Here is a 21,526-nt window from a genome sequence, read left to right on the forward strand (position 1 = left end):
AATATTTGTTCTCTATTTTTGATCAAATAAATGCAGCCTTGATGAGCAAAAGACTCTTCTTTAAAAAACTTTAAAGGGATAGTTGACCCAAAAAGAAAATTCTGTCATTAATCACTCACCCTCATGTCATTCCAAACCTGTAATACATCTTCATCTTAACACTGTTGTCTGGTTAAACATTATATATATATATATATATATATATATATATATATATATATATATATATATATATATATATATATATATATAATATATATTATATATATATTATATATATTTATATATATATAATATATATATATATATATATATAATATATATTATATATATATTTATATATATAATATATATTTATATATATATATATATATATATTTTATTTTATTTTTTTTATTATTCTAAGATAATTTATAACAGTGCTATTATTATTTCTTCCAAAAACTTTAAAAAGATCTTACTTACCCCAAAGAGTTTAAACTGTCCTTTATATTGTAATTTTATATACAAAATATTTATATAAAATGTTTTATATTTAAATGAATATAATTTGTTGTACTGTCTGTTATTATACATTTATATTATATTAAGTCCATGTGAAAAAGTGTCAAATAATGTATATTAGAGAGAAATTCACATGCGTGTAGTAACTGTGAATCAGAATGCAGCAGCCGTGCTTCATCTCTCCCCCTTTCCTGAGAAAAGGAAAGAACAAATGAACGGCTTTGATGCTTGAGGCTACAGATTAGGTTGTTTCTGGGTTAAACGGACTGCATGAAGACACGTCTTTAAGCTTGCAGGTTGTTGCTGGGTTAAACAGGCTGTGTGGAAACGGTCATCTATTCAGCTCCCACTTAACAGGGACAGTCAGAGCAATCATAGGACTAATTGGGCTTGCAAAAATATCAACAATCGAAAAGGCGTCTTCCATAAACACATGCCTGAGGTTTTACCGTTTATACACCCTTCCTGTCAGAAATGCTCTCCCACTTTTTGTCTGTTCTTCACCATCCCCCTCTGTACATATAGAGTAATTGTACTTGTGTAAGTAATCCAAATGTACATATGGCAGTTAAGCGTCCTGTTACACTTTCATCAGAATTTGACATTTATAAATAACAGATGAGCCAAAGGAGAAAGGAAATGTGGGTTGTGGAAATTAATGAGGTGCAAACAACGGCTGAGTGAAATTCAGAATTCAGTTCATGAGTGTGGATCTGAATTGAGTTGGTCACGCTGCAGAGCATGTTGGAGTGGAATTTGATTTAGAATGACAGAAAGAGAAATGCACTTAATTGTAATTCAAAGAAATTCAGTACAGTCACATAGCAGATTTTCTTCTACACACACAAAAAATGCATAATTTATATGATAAGCCTGCTTGGTGTTGTTTGTCTCAATTTAAAGACTTTGGGGTAAATTAGTGCATTCTGGGAAATGTTGGGGATGAAGTGCATCAGAGTTCATAAAATAAAAAAGTTCATTTATTAAACATAAAGAAATATTATGTATATGGAAAATGAATCTACATTTATTGATTATTAAAATTGATAGTAATTATTCAAATGTAATTTTATGGAGTTACTAAGAAAGTAATTTATGTTTAATAACTCATACTAAATAAGTCATACTGAAAAATGAAGTGTACTCTGCCGTTTGGTTTCAAAATGTTTTTAATGTTTTTGAAAAAAGTTTCTTATTCTCATGAAGGTTGGATTTTGTTTTATTAATTTTATTATTTTTATAAACAGATTTTGTTTTAATCAAAAATACAGGTTCACTGTATTTTATAATATAAAAATAATTTTAGATTATAAAATTATATAAAATTATATTAAATTAATTTGGGAATTATGCAAAAAATGTTAACAAATGACAAATATTGTAAATATTATTACAATTTAAAATATTGTAAATATTACAATTTAAAAGTGTTTTCCATTGTAATATTTTAAAATATATTTTATTCCTGTTATGATAGCTGCATTTTCAGCATCATTACTCTAATCTTCAGTGTCATTTGATCCTTCAGAAGTTATTCTAATATACTGATTTGCTGCTAAAGAAACATTATTACTAATAAAAACAGTTGTTGAAACATTTTTTAAGGATTCTTTGATGAACAGAAAATCAAATAAACAGTAGTTATTTGAAATAATTTGTAACATTTATAAATGTCTAAAGTATAAATTGCACTTTTAATAAATGTAATGCATCTTTGCTGAATAAAAGCATTAATTTCATTAAAAAAAAATATATATAAAAATATAACACTAGCCCCAAACATTTGAACAGTAGTGCATAATAAATAAATAAAAAACTACACTTTACAGCCATACTATGAATTTATTAATAATTAAGATTCAAATATTCTCATTTTCAAATTTGGATTCAGGAATTGAATTTCAAAGACATTCTTATTTCAGTTCTGAATGGCCCCCAAACCCAGTTTGACACTGACATGTTGTCTTCAGTTACAAGCGTATCATGGGAAATGTGTGAAGATGTTGTAAACAAAAGCCTGTAAAGTACAGTGAAGCGGTGGAGCAGTGGAGCTGGACCGGGACACGACGGCTTTGTAAAGAGACGGCCTTCGGCTGTTTCTCTCTCAGGAGAGAATTTGTTTACTTGAAATGTTTTCATACAGTTTGTTTACTCTTGTCTTCATGAGACTCTTCTCTAGAGGAATCCATTACACATTTTCTTTTTCTCTGTTTATAGTCCACATGTGCTTAATTTCATGTTTCACAGCAGCTTTTCATGCTTGTACTGTATGTGCAATCCAGTTGTATTTTCATATATGACGAAACGTTTCGTAATTCACCGGTCTCGCCGCTACCGGTCTCCATTCCATCATTCACCAAATAGATCACCGAGGGGTAAAAATCACTGAACGGTTGCACAACTTTCGCTCGAGTATTTAAATGTTTGCTGTCTGTCTTGGTTCAAACATGCATAGAGAATCCACCCCTCAATATAGTAAATGACTTTGACTGAAGTTTTATTTGTTTCACAGTGCCAGTGGTATGGATGCGCTGAAGATCGAGGAGATGGAGAAGATGTTGAAAGAAGCACAGCTAGAGAAAGCTCGACTCATAGAGTCCAGAGTAAGTCAAAGTGTTAGTATACAATCAATACAGTAACCATATTCATCTTTTTTTGACCCCCAGCCTTGTCTAATTACCTCTGCTCTCTTTTTGCTGCAGGAACGAGAGACTCATGCCCGTAAACTCATGCTAGAGGAGGAGAGAAGAAGAAGAGAGGAGGCGGAGAAGAGACTGCAGGAGGAGACGGTACACAGACAGCAGCTGATAGAGAAGGAGGTGAAGATGAGGGCCAAAAACTTCTCTCAGGTGAGGAGTCGCAGATCTGTGACGAAAGTCCATTATGAGTTTACAGGGACTGCCAATTGAATTTTTTATATATATATCTTTGTATTCATGTAGCTTTCATATGGTTATGAAAAATGTTTATACCATTTAAAAAAAAAAGTTTCAGTTTAATTAAAGAAAAGTTCCAGTTTAACTTAAATTATTTTTTTTTAAATCACATAATCATTAGTATTTAATATAATTAGTATTTTAATGTAAATAATTTTCATTAGGAATTTAATTTAAACCTTGAAGTATACAAATGTTTATTTTACCTTAAAAAAAAAAGATTTATATATATATATATATATATATATATATATATATATATATATATATATATATATATATATATATATATATATATATATATATATATATATATATATAATACACTTGTGATGAAGAACAAGAACCACCAAATTTATAATAATTGTATAATTTTAACAAAGTAAGAGGTATCATACGCATTGCTTGTTAATTAGTACTGCCATGAATAAGCTGTTACAAGAAAATATAACCAAAAAATATTTGAACATTTTGTTCAAATTAGTAATATTTGTGAAATTGAAATGAAAACATTTTGTAGATTCTGTAAGATGTATATAAACTTATGACCATATATAATCATTTCATTAAAATTTACTTACAGAAAGTGACATTTTACAGCTTGAACTGCCATAAAAAGTTCCACTTGGTTGATCTGGCCACCAAAAGTTTTTCAGACATGTGCAGTAAAGTTTTGAATGTTTTGTTAAAATTGTTTATTATTATAATTATTATTATTATGAGAATTAAGGTTTTATTATGAATAGTTACATTAAATTAATTATCCTTTTTTTATTATCTTATTCAAGACAGTGACATTCTTGACTTTTTGCCAACCTAAAAAAAGATAAGTAATAAATTAAAATGTAAATAAATAAAAAAAGAAAATAAATGAATGAATATATATATATATATATATAAAATAATTTCCTAAAATTAAAACCATGTTCATCATGAAAACATTTTCTTTATGAAGTCAATTTTGGATAAATTAATTGAGAGGGAAATAAACAAAAAATATAACACATGTTGTTGATTTCCAGGCTCGCCCGATGACCCGATACCTGCCCATTCGCAAAGAGGAGTTTGACCTCCGTTCCCACATCGAGTCCTCAGGTCACAGTGTGGACACGTGCTACCACGTGATTCTCACTGAAAAGATGTGCAAGGGCTATCTTGTCAAGATGGGAGGGAAGATCAAATCCTGGAGGAAGCGCTGGTTCGTCTTTGATCGCCTTAAAAGGACGTTTTCCTACTACGCCGGTATGTGCACCGCAGCGTCGCCTTCCAACATCCTCCTTACTGTGCACTATGCTAATGCCGCTCGGCGAACGTGTCGTTATGCTTTTGTCCCCCTGAGGTTGGGGAAAGAAACGAGGGCAGAACAAAGAGTGGATTGTGGGTGAATCCAGCAGTGGGGGGATACGGATAATTAGTAATTCTTAAGCTCACAGTGGCTGCCATGATTTCCGATAGCCTCAGGTTAGCTAGGGGCATACAAATAACCAGAAGCCCGTCCGCATGCTATCTGATGGTGATGAAATCTGCCGCAATGCTGAGGAAATCGTGCTCATCACCCAGCCGTGGCGCTCGGCAGAGCGTGAGCTCTCGCTCTTTATTTCTACGCGGACTGAAAATGAAGGGTTTGCACCACAGTAACAAGGTCACATCGGTGCTTACCAGATCATTATTCTCGAGGGGAGTGGGGGATTATTTGTTTTCCAAACCATCGCTGTGAAAAACATTGTGTTAATCACTAGCTTTTGTCTTGTTTTCCAGTAAAAGTACGTGGAAATGCTTGTTTTCGAAGAAAACACTCGCTTTCGCTTCTCTAGTTAATTCGTTTTTCTAACAAAAACCCCGCAATAAAATACTTATTAAGAGAACGTTTTTTTCACAGCGTGACATCTGTTTCTCCCATCCGCAGATAAACATGAGAGCAAATTGAAGGGCGTCATCTACTTCCAGGCTATCGAGGAGGTTTACTATGATCACCTGCGCAGTGCCACAAAGGTACGATCGAATAAGAGCCCTTGGTATAAGCACAGCTCACATCTCCCGCTGTTTTTCTGCTCTGCTCTCCTGTTGCACCATTTCATTTGATCTTTTTCTCTTAGCTTCTTTCTTCTCTTTTGTCTCTTATGCTGTAACTCTGCTGTCAATGTTCCCCACCCTTCTTTTTCTTCATTCTTTTGCTTTGCCGTCTGTTTTCACAGAAAGGATTTTTCAATCTGAATTTGACAAATGTACGTATCGCACCACTATCACCCTATCCTGCATGTTTGCTTAGAGGAAATTGCTCTAATTCGTGCATTTTTCACTCACTTACTCCCTTGCGACTAATTAACATACCTTGTTTTGTATTGTTTTGAATACCTGGACTATTTGCATCTTCACATAGTTGATATGTTTTTTACAGTTACCGAGGATAAGAGTATAATGTAATTTACGACCTGTGTGCGTTTCCCTTAAGTGTATTTTACTACTCCCACCTGTGGTGAGATACTAAGTGTTTGTATAACTTAATAGCCCCACAGAAGCAGTTGTGTGGTGTATTATACGCCATCAGCTTCACGCTGTATAATGTAATAGGTTAACGGGAAGCCGTACTATAATTCACTCCTTGACAGTGTCAGAATCATTTGAAGAGATTTGTATATCCATTGCATGAGTGGAGTGCTCTTTAATAATGAGTGTTTATGTTAGGAGAAGTAATTAGCACATTAGCACCTCCTGTTTTGATATGCAATTAAAATTAGAGGTGCTAATAATTAATCATTTATTATTAATTAAGTGGTATGAGTGTTTATTCATCCACTTTAGCTCAAGAGAGCTAAAGAAGCTCATCTGGGAAATGAGTGCACGCTGTTGTTTGTGCTGCATGTGACGTAGGAGCTTATGAAACAGGTTCAAAGTAATCGTGCACAATTATAATGATCGTGTGTTAAAGTATAATGTGATAACAAGCTGTTAAATAAATAGACTTATCAACATTTTAAAAAAGAGAAGAAACCACTGCTCATCTTTTTTTTTTTTTTTTGACATCAAAGTCAGTGTGTCCAATCAAACATTGCAGCATTTTCGTGCACATGTATCTGTCACTTGATGGAAAGAGCCAAATTAGTATATGCCAACATGAAAGTGATGAGACCTCATCCTTCAAAACATGAGCAAAACTAAACGAGGTAAAAGTAAATACGCCCCAGGCTACATTAAATGCAGGTTCACATCCAGCATGGATAAACATGCTGACCACAATGTGTTTGTGAGGTGAATTATTGAATGCCAAGAGCATAAAGCCACTAAATTTAATAGATTTAGAAATATCTACAACGATACAAAAAACATCAGTTTTACTAAGTTCAGAATCAAATCTAAAAATATTATATGAAACATATATATGTGTATATATTTTATAAAGTCTTGTAATATCACATGAACCACATAATAATATTTGTGCATTATTATTAATACTTAAAAAATTGTAAATTGTATTAAATTATACCATTTGGATTCGTACTTCATATAAATGCATTAAAATACTTTCATTAAAATGAAATGAAACAAACCACATAGCACATTTCTTATGTTTATTTAATAATAGCATATTATTACATTTAGATATTATATTTATTAATGTTTAATTATTTGTTATTATTATTATTATTATTAATATTATTGTTATATTTAGAATAATCACTTTAATTGAAGTTTGACTGTAGTTATTATAAATATGTATTATAAAGTATAAAAATACATAAAACTAATATATTATAAATAAGACTATTTTTTAAATTTTATTATAATGTCTTGCGAATTTTATAATTCACACAATAAATTGTGCTGGCAAAATTATTTTAGTCGCATTATCCATACACATTATTAATAATACTTGGAAAATTGTGAAACTATATTAAATTATTAAATTAAGCTGGATTCATTCTAAACCAAAAATAGCAGTACATTTCTTATGTTTATTTTAATTTTTAAATTATATATATTTGTATAGTGGCTTTAATTGTAGTTAAAATATTGCATGTGGTATTTGTCATCCTCCACATGTGATTAATTCATTTAATTTAATTTAAAATCATTTTGAAAAAATTCCTTAACTGACATCCCCTAATGGATAAATAGCAGCTGATGCATATGCCTTAATCACTGAGTAGTAGATAGACTCCATACATGGTTCCCTCACTGAACTGATTGTCTTTTTGATCGCAGAGCCCCAACCCCTCCCTGACCTTCTGCGTGAAGACGCACGACAGACTGTATTACATGGTGGCCCCGTCCGCAGAGGCCATGAGGATATGGATGGATGTGATAGTGACAGGAGCCGAGGGCTACACGCAGTTCATGAATTGAGACAAAACCCACCGCTGCTCACTGACCCACGCGTCAAAACGGAATCCGTTCGGCAGGGAGACTTCAAATGACCCAGACCTGTTATTCCCAATGAGAGGAAAGACTTTATTTTGTTACTTCCTTTTTTCTTCTTCTTCTTCTCGTGTTTCCTGGAGATGTTATATATTCACTCAGATGCACAGACAGATATCCACCAGAGGCTTTCCATGCCTGCCTGGATTGAAAAAGGGAGAAGATGAAAACACCCAGTGAACCAAACCTGCAGGTGGTGGCTCACTCACCATTGACGTAAAATGCCTTTTTGCCGTTAGAGATATTTTTCAGTTGCAGTCTTGTCTGGATGTGCAGAAACTTGACTTTCATTTCAGTGTGTCCCACCATTTGTCTTTTCGAACATAATGGGGAAAATGCCAAATGCCATCAAGCCATTCTGGAATAGTGTTGCGTTAAATATTTGATGGGATCGACCGACAAGAAATGATGAGAGAATATAAATTAACTGCAGTACATTTAAATGATGTTTTAAATTAAATGGAGTATTACATTTACATTTAAAGATCCGGTATCACAGAAACAAAGACTTAATTCACCAAAGCCCACCTACCAGCTCAGGAGTCTATATTTATTGTAGAGGGATGTCAGTGACTCCTGTCCAAGTGTATCCCACTGTGTCTCTGTGTTCCCAGCTCATTCTTTTAGATACAGAACCACAAACGCATGCACACACACACACACATACCACTTACAACTAGAGTCTTTTTGCCAAGTCCTGATAACTTGATCTTGTGATTTGACTCCCAAGGGAGGCAGCCATCACTTATCACTGCCAGCCTACGAGAGTTTGGAATAATTGCCACAAACAAGAGAAAAATAAATAACATCATAATCATGCAAGTCATACAGTGCCTTGATATATTGACCCATATTTATCACTCTTCGTATCTGAACTGTTACACTAGTGAAAAACAGCTGGAATCACAGTTGCAAGGTGCGGTCACATTAGAGAAATTTTGAGGTGTGTTGACAAGTCTATTGTCAATTGTGTAGAGATGTATGAAGCACAGCTCACACAGAAGTCGCATTAAAAACAATCAAGTTTTCCAGCTTTTTGTTTGCCAACACAGTGATTTCACTTGACCAACTTGAATCGGATTGGACCAAAATTCCAGATTTCATGGATGCCTATTCAAATTCACCTGGATATCGCCTGCGAAAATTCACAGAACAACAGTAAATTAGAATTAAAAAATGTGAATTGTTTACTATCAGTAGTGTACTGATGCATGAAGTACGGCTCACACTGAAGTCACGTTCAAAACAAGCAAGTTTTCTAGATTTTTGTTGGCCAACGTAGTGAATTTGCTTGACAGACTTGAATTGGTTTTGAAATCTGCTTTGGGAAATCTGTCGCCATCATGTGAAATTCCAGAATGCATTGATGTCTATTGAAATTCGCCTGGATTTCGTGTGAAAATTACGTAGGCAAAAAATTTCAACCGTCTGCTGTCAATAGTGTACCGATGCATTAAGTACAGCTCGCACTGAAGTCATGTTCAAAACAAGCAAGTTTTCCGGCTTTCTGTTGGTGAGCGCAGTGATTTCGTTTGAAAGATTTGAAAATCTGTTTAGAAATCTGAGTTAGGAAATCTTTCACCATCTTGCAAATTCCAGATTTCATGGATGCCTATTGAAATTCGCCTGGATTTCGTCTGCGAAAATTCACCTAACAACAGTAAATTAGCAAAAATTTGGTGAAAATTACACTGGCAAAATATGTCAACCGTCTACTGTCAATAGTGTAGTGCTGCATAAAGTACAGCTCACACAGAAGTCACATTCAAAGCAAAGTTTTCTGGCTTTCTGTTGATCAATGCAGTGAATTTGCTTGACAGATTCATCATGTGAAATTCCAGTTTGCATGGATGCCTATTGAAATTTGCCTGGATATCTCCTGCAAAAATTCACAGAACAACAGTAAATTATAAAAAAAAAAATTGGCAATTGTCTACTGTCAGTAGTGTAGCGGTGCATGAACTACAGCTCACACGGAAGTTTTCTGGCTTTCTGTTGGTCAACACAGTGAATTCGGTTGACCAACTTGAATCGGTTTTGAAATCATGCAAAATTCCAGATTGTGTGGATGCCTATTGAAATTTGCCTGGATTTCGCCTGCGGAAATTCACTGACCAACAGTAAATTAGCAAAAATGTGCAAAAAAAATCATAAATGTTGCAAAATCTGTATGGGGAAATCTTTCGCTGTCACATGAAATTTCAGTGTGATGGATTCATGTGTGGATTCATTTCGAAATGATTTGATTTCACCTACAAATTTCACAAAGCAATGATAAATGTGACCGCACCTTTATTCCATGTGATACATAGTGGGTTTTACTGTTTCAAGAGATTGTGAACAGACACGTACTGTAATTTTAAAAAAGGTGACCTATTTAAATCAGTCCTATACTGCTTTAATACAATTTAGGGAGCTATTTAAATGGTTTAGTAGCTCTTTAAGTATTATTGATATTTTACAGGCAGGCTATTTACTAGTCTGCCTGACCTTGTGTTAGTTTGGGGAAAATGAAATGTTTATTTATGGTTAGCGATGTTACAGCTACGACACTGTAAAAAAGAAAAGACCAACAGGCTTTGCTTTCTTCTGAAACCAAACTGTATGTTGAAATGAAATCTACAGAGAATTTAAATCAACATGAATAATTAGCCTTCATTTTGTGTGTAAGATGTCTTGAGTACTATCACAAAACTAGGTGAAAACTGTGTTGTAAAATGTTGAACATGAATACACTCACAGTTTTCCTTATTTATGGTGTTTTTGTGTTTATTTGCCTAATTATGATCCATGCTAACACATAAAACACGCACTTGCGGAGAAGACTGTAGCCCAGAGGTCACAACTAAACTCGGACTTCAGATGTAAAAGGGCAAGTAACCCTCACTGCTGTAATTAATACTGCAACGCAAGCCGAAGTCTTGCATCATAGCTACGGTTTTGTTTTCATGACACCAGACAAGAGAGCAGCATGCTAAATTAAAAAGCTACCGCTAAGATGTGCTACGATAAGGTTAACCCAAGAAAGTTTGCAGACCAAGTTTATTTTGGTCGGACAACACCCTAGATAAACAGTGTCAATAATTAACCTTGAAATAAATCACTTTAGAAGTACAATATGCTGCTGGCAGTGTGTGAAAACACTGTATTTTCATAGTTAAAGTATGTCATACTCCTTGAGGGTGTGTTTACACTTAAATTTAAGTTATCTTGGTTATTTTCAGGGTCTCGGCAGGTTCTATGAAAGAAAATGCAGCATCTAAATTTCCTTAAATTAAAATACATTCAAGCAAAATGACATGACGTCTTGTTTTCTGAGAAGAGTTTGAAAAAAAATGAACTTAGTTCACAGGGAAAATGAGTTTTAATACATGTCAGATATTTGTTCTTGTTTTAAGCAGAAACTCGCCTTGATTGTTTTCAATTTCTTAGAATATATCTAATATATGTACTTTGATCTGTAATATGTATTTAGATCTGTATTGGAAAACATACTCTCATCTTTTTTTCCAGCGCATGCAACATTTAATGCCATGATTTTATGAATTTAAGACTTTTTAAGGTCTGCAGAAACCTTGTCTTTTGGACTTTTAAAAAAAGATACATTTAGTAGCCTACTGGTTCCCTTGGCTTAGTTCACTGTCAAAAGACATAAGGATCACAACCTGATTAGGCAGATTTTACGGGGCATATTTTGTGAATTTACTGAAAATAAATAAATAAATACCTTATAAAATGTATAAAGGAGTAAAACAAGTCAAGTCAAAATGTATTTCTATAGCATATTTAAAAGCAACAGAGTTGCGCCAAAACAGAAACAGGATTTCCTCCAGCACACACGGATATAATCTCAAGAACGAGGTATGTTTTTTATTAGGATCACATCTTGTGATATCACGTCCTGTTTTTTAGTTCGTTTAGATGTCTTTGGTACATGCTGCATTTATGGTCTGCTTGTTTAGTACACACCAAGGTTCGGAAGGCAAGCAAAAATGTACTGTGTAAAATGCTTGATTTAGCTTTGACTCTGCCGCAGAACATAACTTATACATTACCAAAAAATAAACAATATAAAAAAAAAAAGCAATTTTTCACACCTAGCCACTAACAAAAGCAGTAAATGTTAACTTGCTGTTACATTTTGTCTTGGAATATATGATCATTTTAACACAACATATGTGAAAACTGCCTTTCAAATAGTGGTTATTGCGAAATATAGAGCCATTTGTTGTATAGCAGCCTTAAAAACAATTTCAAACATATATTTTGACTTGGACTTTACTATGATTTTAACACTAAATATGGAAAAACTGCCAATCAAATCATATCACTAAATATGCTAGGCGGCCCTAAAAAAATTCAATCTCTTTAGAATTCAAACTTTGAGAAGTTAGTGAGTATCAGTTCAGTCTTTGAGCAATATAGGCAATACATTCTGAACTGTTTGGGGTATACTGTATGCTTTAGTCTCTCTGAAGTGAGTTGTTTGCTGATGCAATTTGTAGGGATTGTTTACTGAAATTATTTGGTAATTCCTGGAACGCTGTGAAACTGACACCGCTTTAGTGGGCAGCAGTAGGAGAATATTCTCAATTAGCATTCTAACATGATATTACTGAAGTTAACAGGCATTTTAAAAGATGAATTCTTTTTGCTAAAGCAGAGATATCAAGCATCCGAGTGGTTTGGAAACCGTTTCTGATTGTGCTACTTTTAAACACTCAAGGGGGAAAGAGTATACAGATATTATTGGGTGTTACAACAGCAAACACAAAGTCTGAAAGCTGCTTTCATGTGTTGGCGATACAATCTTGTTTAAAACTTAAGTTACTAAACCAGCAGAGGAGTTGAATTGATCCACACCAACAAAATGTCAAGTGCTTTGACGTAATATTGTAAACATTTGCAATTGGCAGATGTGTGCTTTTTTTCATTTTTTTTTTCAAAATATATAATTGGATTTAGAACTTGATTTAATATTTGACTAATATGCACTAATAATGTATAGCTTATTCTTTTAAGATCCAGATATTTGCATGTAAAGTAATAAGAAAGATAATAAATAATCACAGGACACAAATGTTTCTGATGCAGAAGTGGACAAATTGTTAAATAGCAACTAAAATGCGTAATGCAGAAATGAATTATTTTTCATGCAATAAAATCATATTGTTTTTCTTATAAGAAAGTGATAAAAGAAAAAAGTGTCAGTTTTAAATCCATCTCGCCATAAATTCCAATGGGTGGTGATGGCGCAGTGGATAAGACACATGCCTTTGGTGTGAGAGACCCGGGTTCGAATCCACTGTGAGACACCAATGTGTCCCTGAGCAAGACACTTAACCCCTAATTGCTCAACCTTTTATCAAGCAATGTATTCATATCATAATATTCCATTCACGACTGTCCTTTACACATCATTCAAATATGCTGATTTGGTGCTCAAGAAAAAAATGATAATTATCAATGTTGAAAACTGTAGATTTTTTTTTGTCCAGGATTCTTTTATGAAGAGAAGGTTCAAAAGAACATTTGATTTTTTTTAGGAGTACAATTATTAAAATAGTTTTGGATCAAATTGACTGTACTTACGGTAGTGTTTATGCACATGGGGAGGTGTAGGCAATCACAGACAATTCACCTGGAGGAATAGAAACACAACCTAATTTTTTGTGCACTCCATTGTACAGCTTGTCTCAATGAAATGAAAATGCATAATGGTAAGATTAAATACAGGCTCGTAAAACACAATTACGCAATGCTTATATCACGATGTCACTAAGATTTATAAAAAATGTAACTCTTAAACATTAAAATGGAGATAAGTTTTCTCATTTTTTGTTACGATTTATTCATACTATTTTTATTCTATTATTTATTATATTTTGCTTAGTTTATAATAAAAACACTATATTGTATTTCAGAGTGCACAGTGAAGAATAAACACGTACTGATCTTGTAGTAGTCATAGACGATCACTACAGCTGGTTTCAGGTTCTGCACTGGCACTTCCTGCACGAGCTTCAGGCTGATGGACTTCTCCTCATTCTTTTTCAACTGGAATGTTTTTATAAATGAAAGCATAAACTGTAGGTAGATTTTTTATTTTATTTTTTTGAAAATTTAATACATTTTGCACATCCTTACAAGACAAGTATGTTAGTAATGTTATTTATCTTTACGTTTAATAAAAGCAGCAGAATAATCTAGATTAGGGATTTTTAAACTGGGGTCCAGGGAAATGAGATCTAGGGTTAACAGAAACATTAAAAAATACATTTACGGGAAAAAAACAGTTACCTAATTTGATTTTGTAGTACATTTTTAACAATTTATGAAATGGTGAGAAAAAAAAAGTGTTTTCCTCTCTGCAACACGGTAACTATCAACAGTAGTTTGTGCCTTATTCTCTTTCTTCTCAGGGAGTTTACTACTATACTATAGAGACCTGCACATGACATGATTTAACTAAAACAAGGGAACAAATAAGTAAAATGTGCAAATTATTTAATTAAATGTCTCCACAAAATAAATATATCTATTTTTTTATTCAGCAGTTCTTTTTGCAAAATATAAATTTTTACAAGACAAGTATTTTAGTATCTTTAATTGTCTTGTATCTGGTAAATTAACTTGCTGCCATATTTTAAACTGCTTTAAATGGTTTTTTTTCACACATCAGTCTACACCCCACACACCATAATGGCAAAGCAAAAAAAAAAAAAAAGTTTTGACATCTTTGCAAATTTCTTAAAAATAAAAAACTTAAATGATCCCATCGCATAAGTATTCATACCCTTATCTGGAACAGTTTAAATTTAGCTAAGGAGCATTCATATTGCTTGTAGATGTTACTACACTTCGAGTGACATTAACCTGTGGCAAATTCAATTGAATGGGGTATGATTTGGAGACCTCTGGTCTAGAGTGTTTACGCTGCAGAAAACTTTGATGAGCAACACTCAAATCCTAAATCTTAAATGATTAAAAGTAAAATCCGCAAACAAACAGATGAGGAAGAGAAGGAGGATGACGGTCCAGTGCATACAACGAGAAAGGTTTGTTTGAATTTTTAGTTTCCACATTCTTATTTGTATGTAGTTGTTTTTATTAAATATTTTTTAAATGACGTGAGAGAAGATGATTTGCTGTATGTATTAGAGAAATTGTTGTTTTCAACTAAATATACGCTAATAATGTTACTCCTTGTAACGTCTAGCCAGCAGAGGGAGCCCTCACCCGAGTACTGAACCTGACCCTCTCCCTCTGCTGTCACTTCCTGTTTGACTCCTATAAATTCTGAGACCTGTTCACGTGCTAGTCGCGAAGTATTACCAGTCATTCTGCCTTACCAAGCGGTATTTCCTGTTACTGTTTGCTAACCTGTCTTTGATCCTAACTGATATCTTGACTCACAGTATTGTACTCTGTCCCTTTGCTCTGACGCCTGATCTGACTGATGTTTGTGTTTGGACCCTTTGCCTGCCTGATCACCATTGTCTTTGATGTTTCCCCTGTGTTTGACGAACGATCTACTTGCTTCTCTGGTTTGACCTTCTGCCTGTTTTGCCGACCTCTATTTAAAGCCTTGACCTCTAATAAACTTCCTTTAATGGATTCTAACCAAACTCCAGCGTCATTGTTACAGAATACTTTGCCTACTATGAATCCAGCAGAAGTGTCGAATCTACAAGCAGCAGTCTCATACCAAACATAAATGCTCCAAGGATATCAGGAACGACTCACCCAGCAGCGGTCCATCAACGAACATCTGACGCACTACATTCGATCTCTCCCTCCGCTCACACCGAAGACCGTAAGCTTCGCACTCCCTGATAAATTCGACGGAACAGCTGAACAATGCAAGGGCTTTATTTGCCAGGTTTATCTGGATCACCAAGGAGAGAGATTTGAATCAGAGGGGAAAAAGTGCGCTTTCATCATGACACATTTGACGGGCAGAGCTATCGATTGGGCAGCAGCCGTTTGGGACTCGGACTTCCAACTAAGGAGTTCAGTGACGTACTTCATTCAACAACTCCGCGAAGTGTTCGAATACCCTCATGGCGGAAGAAATGTTTCGACACAGCTCATCAACCTTACACAAGGTAACTGCACCGCTGCCGAGTTTGCCATTGAGTTCAGAACGCTCGCTGCCCAGAGTGGATGGAATGATGTCGCTTTAAAAGCTATGTTTAATAAAGCCTTAATTGCGATCTTCAGGCAGAAATTGCATGTAAGGGTGAGGGATCCTCCTTCTCCGATTTTATCACGCTCGCTATCAGGATTGATAACCTCATGAGACAAACTCCTAAGAAGAAAAGTGGAAAGGGTGGACAGACCAACGTTTTTACTCTTAACCCTGTTGAAATGTTTTCTCCTGAGGAACCCATGCAACTAAACACATCCCAACTATCTGAGAGTGAGAGAGAATGGAGGCGACATCAACGCCTGTGTTTTTACTGCGGTGAATCAGGTCACCACAGTTTAGGATGCCCCCACAAGCTCCAAAGCAATCCCCGGGTAAATATTGAACATATTTCCCTTTTAAGTAACAAAACTTTCACACTCCCTCTTGTCTTAAGATTTGATACCCTGTCTCTTGATCTCACAGCGATGCTCAACTAGCGAGCTGCCCTGAATCTAATCCACCAGGATATTGTCACAAAACATCAAATTCCAACACAACCATGCACCCCACCAATCCAAGTCAGGGTTATCAATAATATACAGATTGGTAAGGGCATCACTCACCAAACCAAGACGCTCACACTCCAGGTTGGAACTCTTCATAAAGAATCCATCACATTTTACATCATCGACTCTCCTAAACACAAAGTTGTTTTAGGATATCCATGGCTTTCTGCTCACGACCCCGAACTCTCATGGCATCAAGGTGAACTAACACACTGGTCATCCTTCTGTATGAATCATTGTATCACTGCAAAACCTCAATCATGTCTCACAACCAGTGTGGAAAGTCCTGAAACACACAAGAAAGTTCATATTCCCCATTACTACCAAGACCTCTCTGACGTATTCAGCAAGGTAAAAGCCACTCAACTTCCCCCACATAGACCATGGGACTGTGCCATCGATCTCCTGCCCAACACACAACCCCCCAAGAGTAAAAATCTATCCACTTTCTAGAAAGGAGCATGTGGATGAAGCTGCAGGATTCTTCTTCGTGGAGAAGAAAGATGGTGGTCTAAGACCGTGTATTGATTATAGAGGACTGAATAACATTACCATTAAATTCCGTTCTCCCCTTCCATCAGTGCCATCTGCACTAGAACAACTCAGAGAGGCCAAAATCTACACCAAACTTGATCTCCGAAGTGCATATAATCTCGTCAGGATTAAAGGAGGGGATGAATAGAAAACAGCCTTTTTCACCACCAGGGGGCATTATGAATATCAGGTAATGCCGTATGGGCTAGCCAAATCTCCTGCCATATTCCAATCTTTCATCAATTAAATCTTCAAAGATCTTCTAAATAAGTTTATGGTCGCCTACATCGATGATATCCTCATCTTTTCCAAAACTGAACAGGAACACATCTCCCGTGTCAGAACACTCCTTCCGACTTCTAGAGAATAAATTGTCAAAGCTGAAAATTGTGAGTTCCACGTCAATCAAACCTTCTTCCTGGGTTACCACATCAGCTCACAGGGCGTCAAGATGAACAATCTCAAAGTTCAGGCAGTCACGGAATGGCCACAACCACGAACCATCAAGGATCTGCAGAGATTCCTTGGCTTTGCCAATTTCTACAGGAGGTTTATTCGAAATTATAGCATGGTGGCCTCTCCCCTCACCTCGCTCCTTAAGAATAAACCGTCAAAACTGGTTTGGACATCAGAAGCTGACAACGCTTTCCACGCATTGAAAGAACGATTTACGACAGCCCCTATTCGGAAGCATCCTGATCCGAATTAACCGTTCATACTAGAAGTGCATGCCTCAGACTGTGGCATAGGTGCAGTACTTTCACAGAGACAAGGACAACCAAGCAAATTGTATCCATGTGCTTTCTTCTCCAGGAAACTGACCCCTGCAGAGCGTAACTATGATGTTGGAAATAAGGAGCTACTCTCCATGAAAGCAGCTATAGAAGAATGGCGTCACTGGCTTGAGGGAGCTCTTCATAATGAGGAAGAACCAAATTGCCTATCACAGCTATGCTGATGATACCCAGATTTACCTAGCCTTATCTCCAAATGACTACAGCCCCACTGACTCCCTCTGCCAATGCATTGATGAAATTAACAGTTGGATGTGCCAGAACTTTCTTCAGTTAAACAAGGAGAAAACTGAAGTCATTGCATTTGGAAACAAAGATGAAGTTCTCAAGGTGAATGCATACCTTGACTCTAGGGGTCAAACAACTAAAAATCAAGTCAGAAATCTTGGGGTGATTCTGGAGACAGACCTTAGTTTCAGTAGTCATGTCAAAGCAGTAACTAAATCAGCATACTATCATCTCAAAAACATTGCAAAATTAGATGTTTTGTTTCCAGTCAAGACTTGGAGAAACTTGTTCATGCCTTTATCACCAGCAGGGTGGATTACTGTAATGGTCTCCTCACCGGCCTTCCCAAGAAGACCATTAGACAACTGCAGCTCATCCAGAATGCTGCTGCCAGGATTCTGACTAGAACCAGAAAATCTGAGCATATCACACCAGTCCTCAGGTCCTTACACTGGCTTCCAGTTACATTTAGGATTGATTTTAAAGTACTTTTACTTGTTTATAAGTCACTCAATGGCCCAGGACCTAAATATATTGCTGATATGCTCACTGAATATAAACCGAACAGACCACTCAGATCATTAGGATCGAGTCAGTTAGAAATACCAAGGGTTCACACAAAACAAGGGGAGTCTGCTTTTAGCTATTATGCGGCCCGCAGTTGGAACCAGCTTCCAGAAGAGATCAGATGTGCTAAAACATTAGCCACATTTAAATGCAGACTCAAAACTCATCTGTTTAGCTGTGCATTTGTTGAATGAGCACTGTGCTACGTCCGAACTTACTGCACTGTATTTTATGTATAATCATTTTTATTTCTAACTGTTCTAAATTCATATTAAATCAATTTTTAAATCATTTTAAACGTTTTTAAATTTCTGGTTTTATTGTTGTGATTTTTTTTTAATGATTATTTTACTTCCTTTTATGTAAAGCACTTTGAATTACCATTGTGTATGAAATGTGATATATAAATAAACTTGCCTTGCCTTGGCATTATTCAGATATTTTGCTTATTTATCTGGAGATGACTTGAAAAAGACACATAAACCATATTTTGTAGCAATCGTGTATGTATTGTCATTTTTTACTCCGCTTAGCCACAGCGATAACTGGATGCCTTTGTTCAGGGATTTCCTGGCACATAAGTTAATACTACTTCTATGAGTCTGTTTTGGACTTTCTGTGTGAGAGCGCCCTCGCTTCAAGCTGAATGAAACATATTGCTGGACAGTGTTCGGTGCTCTGTAATGTTTTTTGGGATTGTGTACTGAAATTATTTGGTAATTCCTGGAAAACTGTGGAATTTTAGTGGGCAGCAGGAGGAGAATATTCTTGATTAGTATTCTAGCATATTACTGAAGTTAACAGGCATTTTAAAAGGTGAATTCTTGTTGGTGCCGATAGCCTAGTGGTCAGTGCGCCATCATGTCCTTGATGGACTGAGTTTGAATCCTGTCCCCTCACCCCCCTCTCCCAATTTTCTTTCTGTCTCTGCTACACTATCGTATCATAATAAAAGCAAAAAAAAAATGCTAAAAATATATTTTCAAAAAAAAAAAAGATGAATTATATTTGCTAAGCAGAGATATCAAGCATTTGAGTTTTTGACTGTACTACTTTTAAACTGAAGGGGGGAAACAGTACACAGATACAACAGAAAACAAAAAGTCTGAAAGTAGCTTTCATGTGTTTGCGATAAAAATAAAATCTTCAGTTACTAAACCAGTTGAAGAGAGGAATTGAGCCACACTAACATATCAGTTCATCTTATTATGAAATATTATATGCTTTGAAATGTTGTTTTTGATTACAGACAGAAAAACAGACATTACTGTAAACATCTGCAATTGGCAGATTTTTTTTCATAATACACAATTTGGGAAAGATTTAAAACTTGAAACTAGGATTTAATATTTGACTAATATTATTATATTATTTGCATATGTACAGTAATAATAAATCTAGATAATAAATAATCACAGGACACAAATGTTTATGATGCAGAAATTGACAAATTGTTTAATAGCAACTAAAGTGCATAATGTAGAACTGCATTATTTTTTATTCATGAAAACAAAGATTTTATTACAAGAAAATGCTAGAAGAGAAAAAGTGTCAGCATTAAATCCATCTCGCAATTTATACCAGTGTACAGGTCTTCAGCCATTAGCACTTAAGATCATTACCTGAAACACAATAGGTCAATCGACCTTTTATTAAGCAATCTAAAACATACATTTATATCATAATTTTACATTCATATCTGTTCTTTATACATCATTATATACATTATAAAACTGTCCTTTACACATCATTCAAATATGTTGATTTGGTGCTTAAGAAAAATTCTAATTATTATCAATGATGAAAAACATTTTGATATTTTTCAGGATTCATTTATGAATAGAAAGTTCAAAAGAGCATTTGAAATAGTTTTTAAAAACATGTAAATGTCTTTAAATTCAAATGTAAGAGTACAATTATTCAAAAATACTAATGGAGTTTTAGATTAAATTTACTGTACTTACGGTAGTATTTATGCACATGGGGAGGTGTAATCAATCACAGACAATTCACCTGGAGGAATAAAAACACATGCAGGCTTGTAAAGCACAATTACGCAATGCTTATATCATGATTTTTTTATTTTATTATTTATTATATTTTGCTGGGTTTATAATAGAAACACTATATTGTATTTCAGAGTGCACAGTGAAGAATAAACACGTACTGATCTTGTAGTAGTCATAGACGATCACTACAGCTGGTTTCAGGTTCTGCACTGGCACTTCCTGCACGAGCTTCAGGCTGATGGATTTCTCCTCATTCTTTTTCAACTGGAATTGAAGAGAAAGTTATTACATTATGATTGTGGAGAGATTTATTTTCTATGGGGTGTGAACATATGAGAATGTGTTAAAGGAGTAGTTCACCAAAAAAAAAAAAATTTGCTTAAAATTTACTCTCCCTTGCGCTATCCAATATGTAGATGAGTTTGTTTCTTCATAGGAACAGTTTTGGATAAATTTAGCATTACATCACTTGCTCACCAATGGATTCTCTGCAGTGAATGGGTGCCGTCAGAATGAGAGTCCAAACAGCTGATACAAACATCGTGGAATGGATTAATGTGATGTTTTTATCAGCTGTTTGGACTCTTATTCTGACGGCACCCATTCACTGCAGAGGATCCATGGATGAGCAAGTGATGTAGTGCTAAATTCCTCCAAATCTGTTTCCAATGAAGAAACAAACTCATCTACATATTGGTTGGCCTGAGAGTGAGTACATTTTCAGCCAGTTTTCATTTTTGGGTGAACTATTCCTTTAAGTAAACGGGGTCAGTTTATCCCTTTTATTGTCAAAATATCAGTGATTCATCCCAAAAAGGTTTCAAACCCCTCAAGGTATTTG

General features: G+C 35.0%; 2 protein-coding genes across 2 annotated transcripts in view; one reads left to right on the forward strand and one right to left on the reverse strand.

Annotated features, from left to right (window-relative positions):
* Nucleotides 1-10,606, forward strand: part of LOC306854420 (pleckstrin homology-like domain family B member 1) — a 75,015-nt gene extending 64,409 nt beyond the window's left edge. The window contains exons 17-21 of the mRNA XM_079392387.1: nucleotides 3,017-3,107; nucleotides 3,207-3,353; nucleotides 4,463-4,682; nucleotides 5,347-5,432; nucleotides 7,644-10,606. Of these exons, the coding sequence (XP_079248513.1) occupies nucleotides 3,017-3,107; nucleotides 3,207-3,353; nucleotides 4,463-4,682; nucleotides 5,347-5,432; nucleotides 7,644-7,784 (685 nt within the window). The 3' untranslated portion in view covers nucleotides 7,785-10,606. The remainder of the gene's footprint in view (nucleotides 1-3,016; nucleotides 3,108-3,206; nucleotides 3,354-4,462; nucleotides 4,683-5,346; nucleotides 5,433-7,643) is intronic.
* A 6,743-nt stretch (nucleotides 10,607-17,349) lies between these two features.
* Nucleotides 17,350-21,526, reverse strand: part of LOC306853831 (alpha-2-macroglobulin-like protein 1) — a gene marked incomplete at both ends in the record, with an annotated part of 38,394 nt that continues 34,217 nt past the window's right edge. The window contains 3 exons of the mRNA XM_079391475.1: nucleotides 17,350-17,446; nucleotides 17,528-17,627; nucleotides 20,844-20,949. Of these exons, the coding sequence (XP_079247601.1) occupies nucleotides 17,350-17,446; nucleotides 17,528-17,627; nucleotides 20,844-20,949 (303 nt within the window). The remainder of the gene's footprint in view (nucleotides 17,447-17,527; nucleotides 17,628-20,843; nucleotides 20,950-21,526) is intronic.

This window comes from Barbus barbus, assembly GCF_936440315.1.
Source record: "Barbus barbus genome assembly, chromosome: 34".
Taxonomy (NCBI): Eukaryota; Metazoa; Chordata; class Actinopteri; order Cypriniformes; family Cyprinidae; genus Barbus; species Barbus barbus.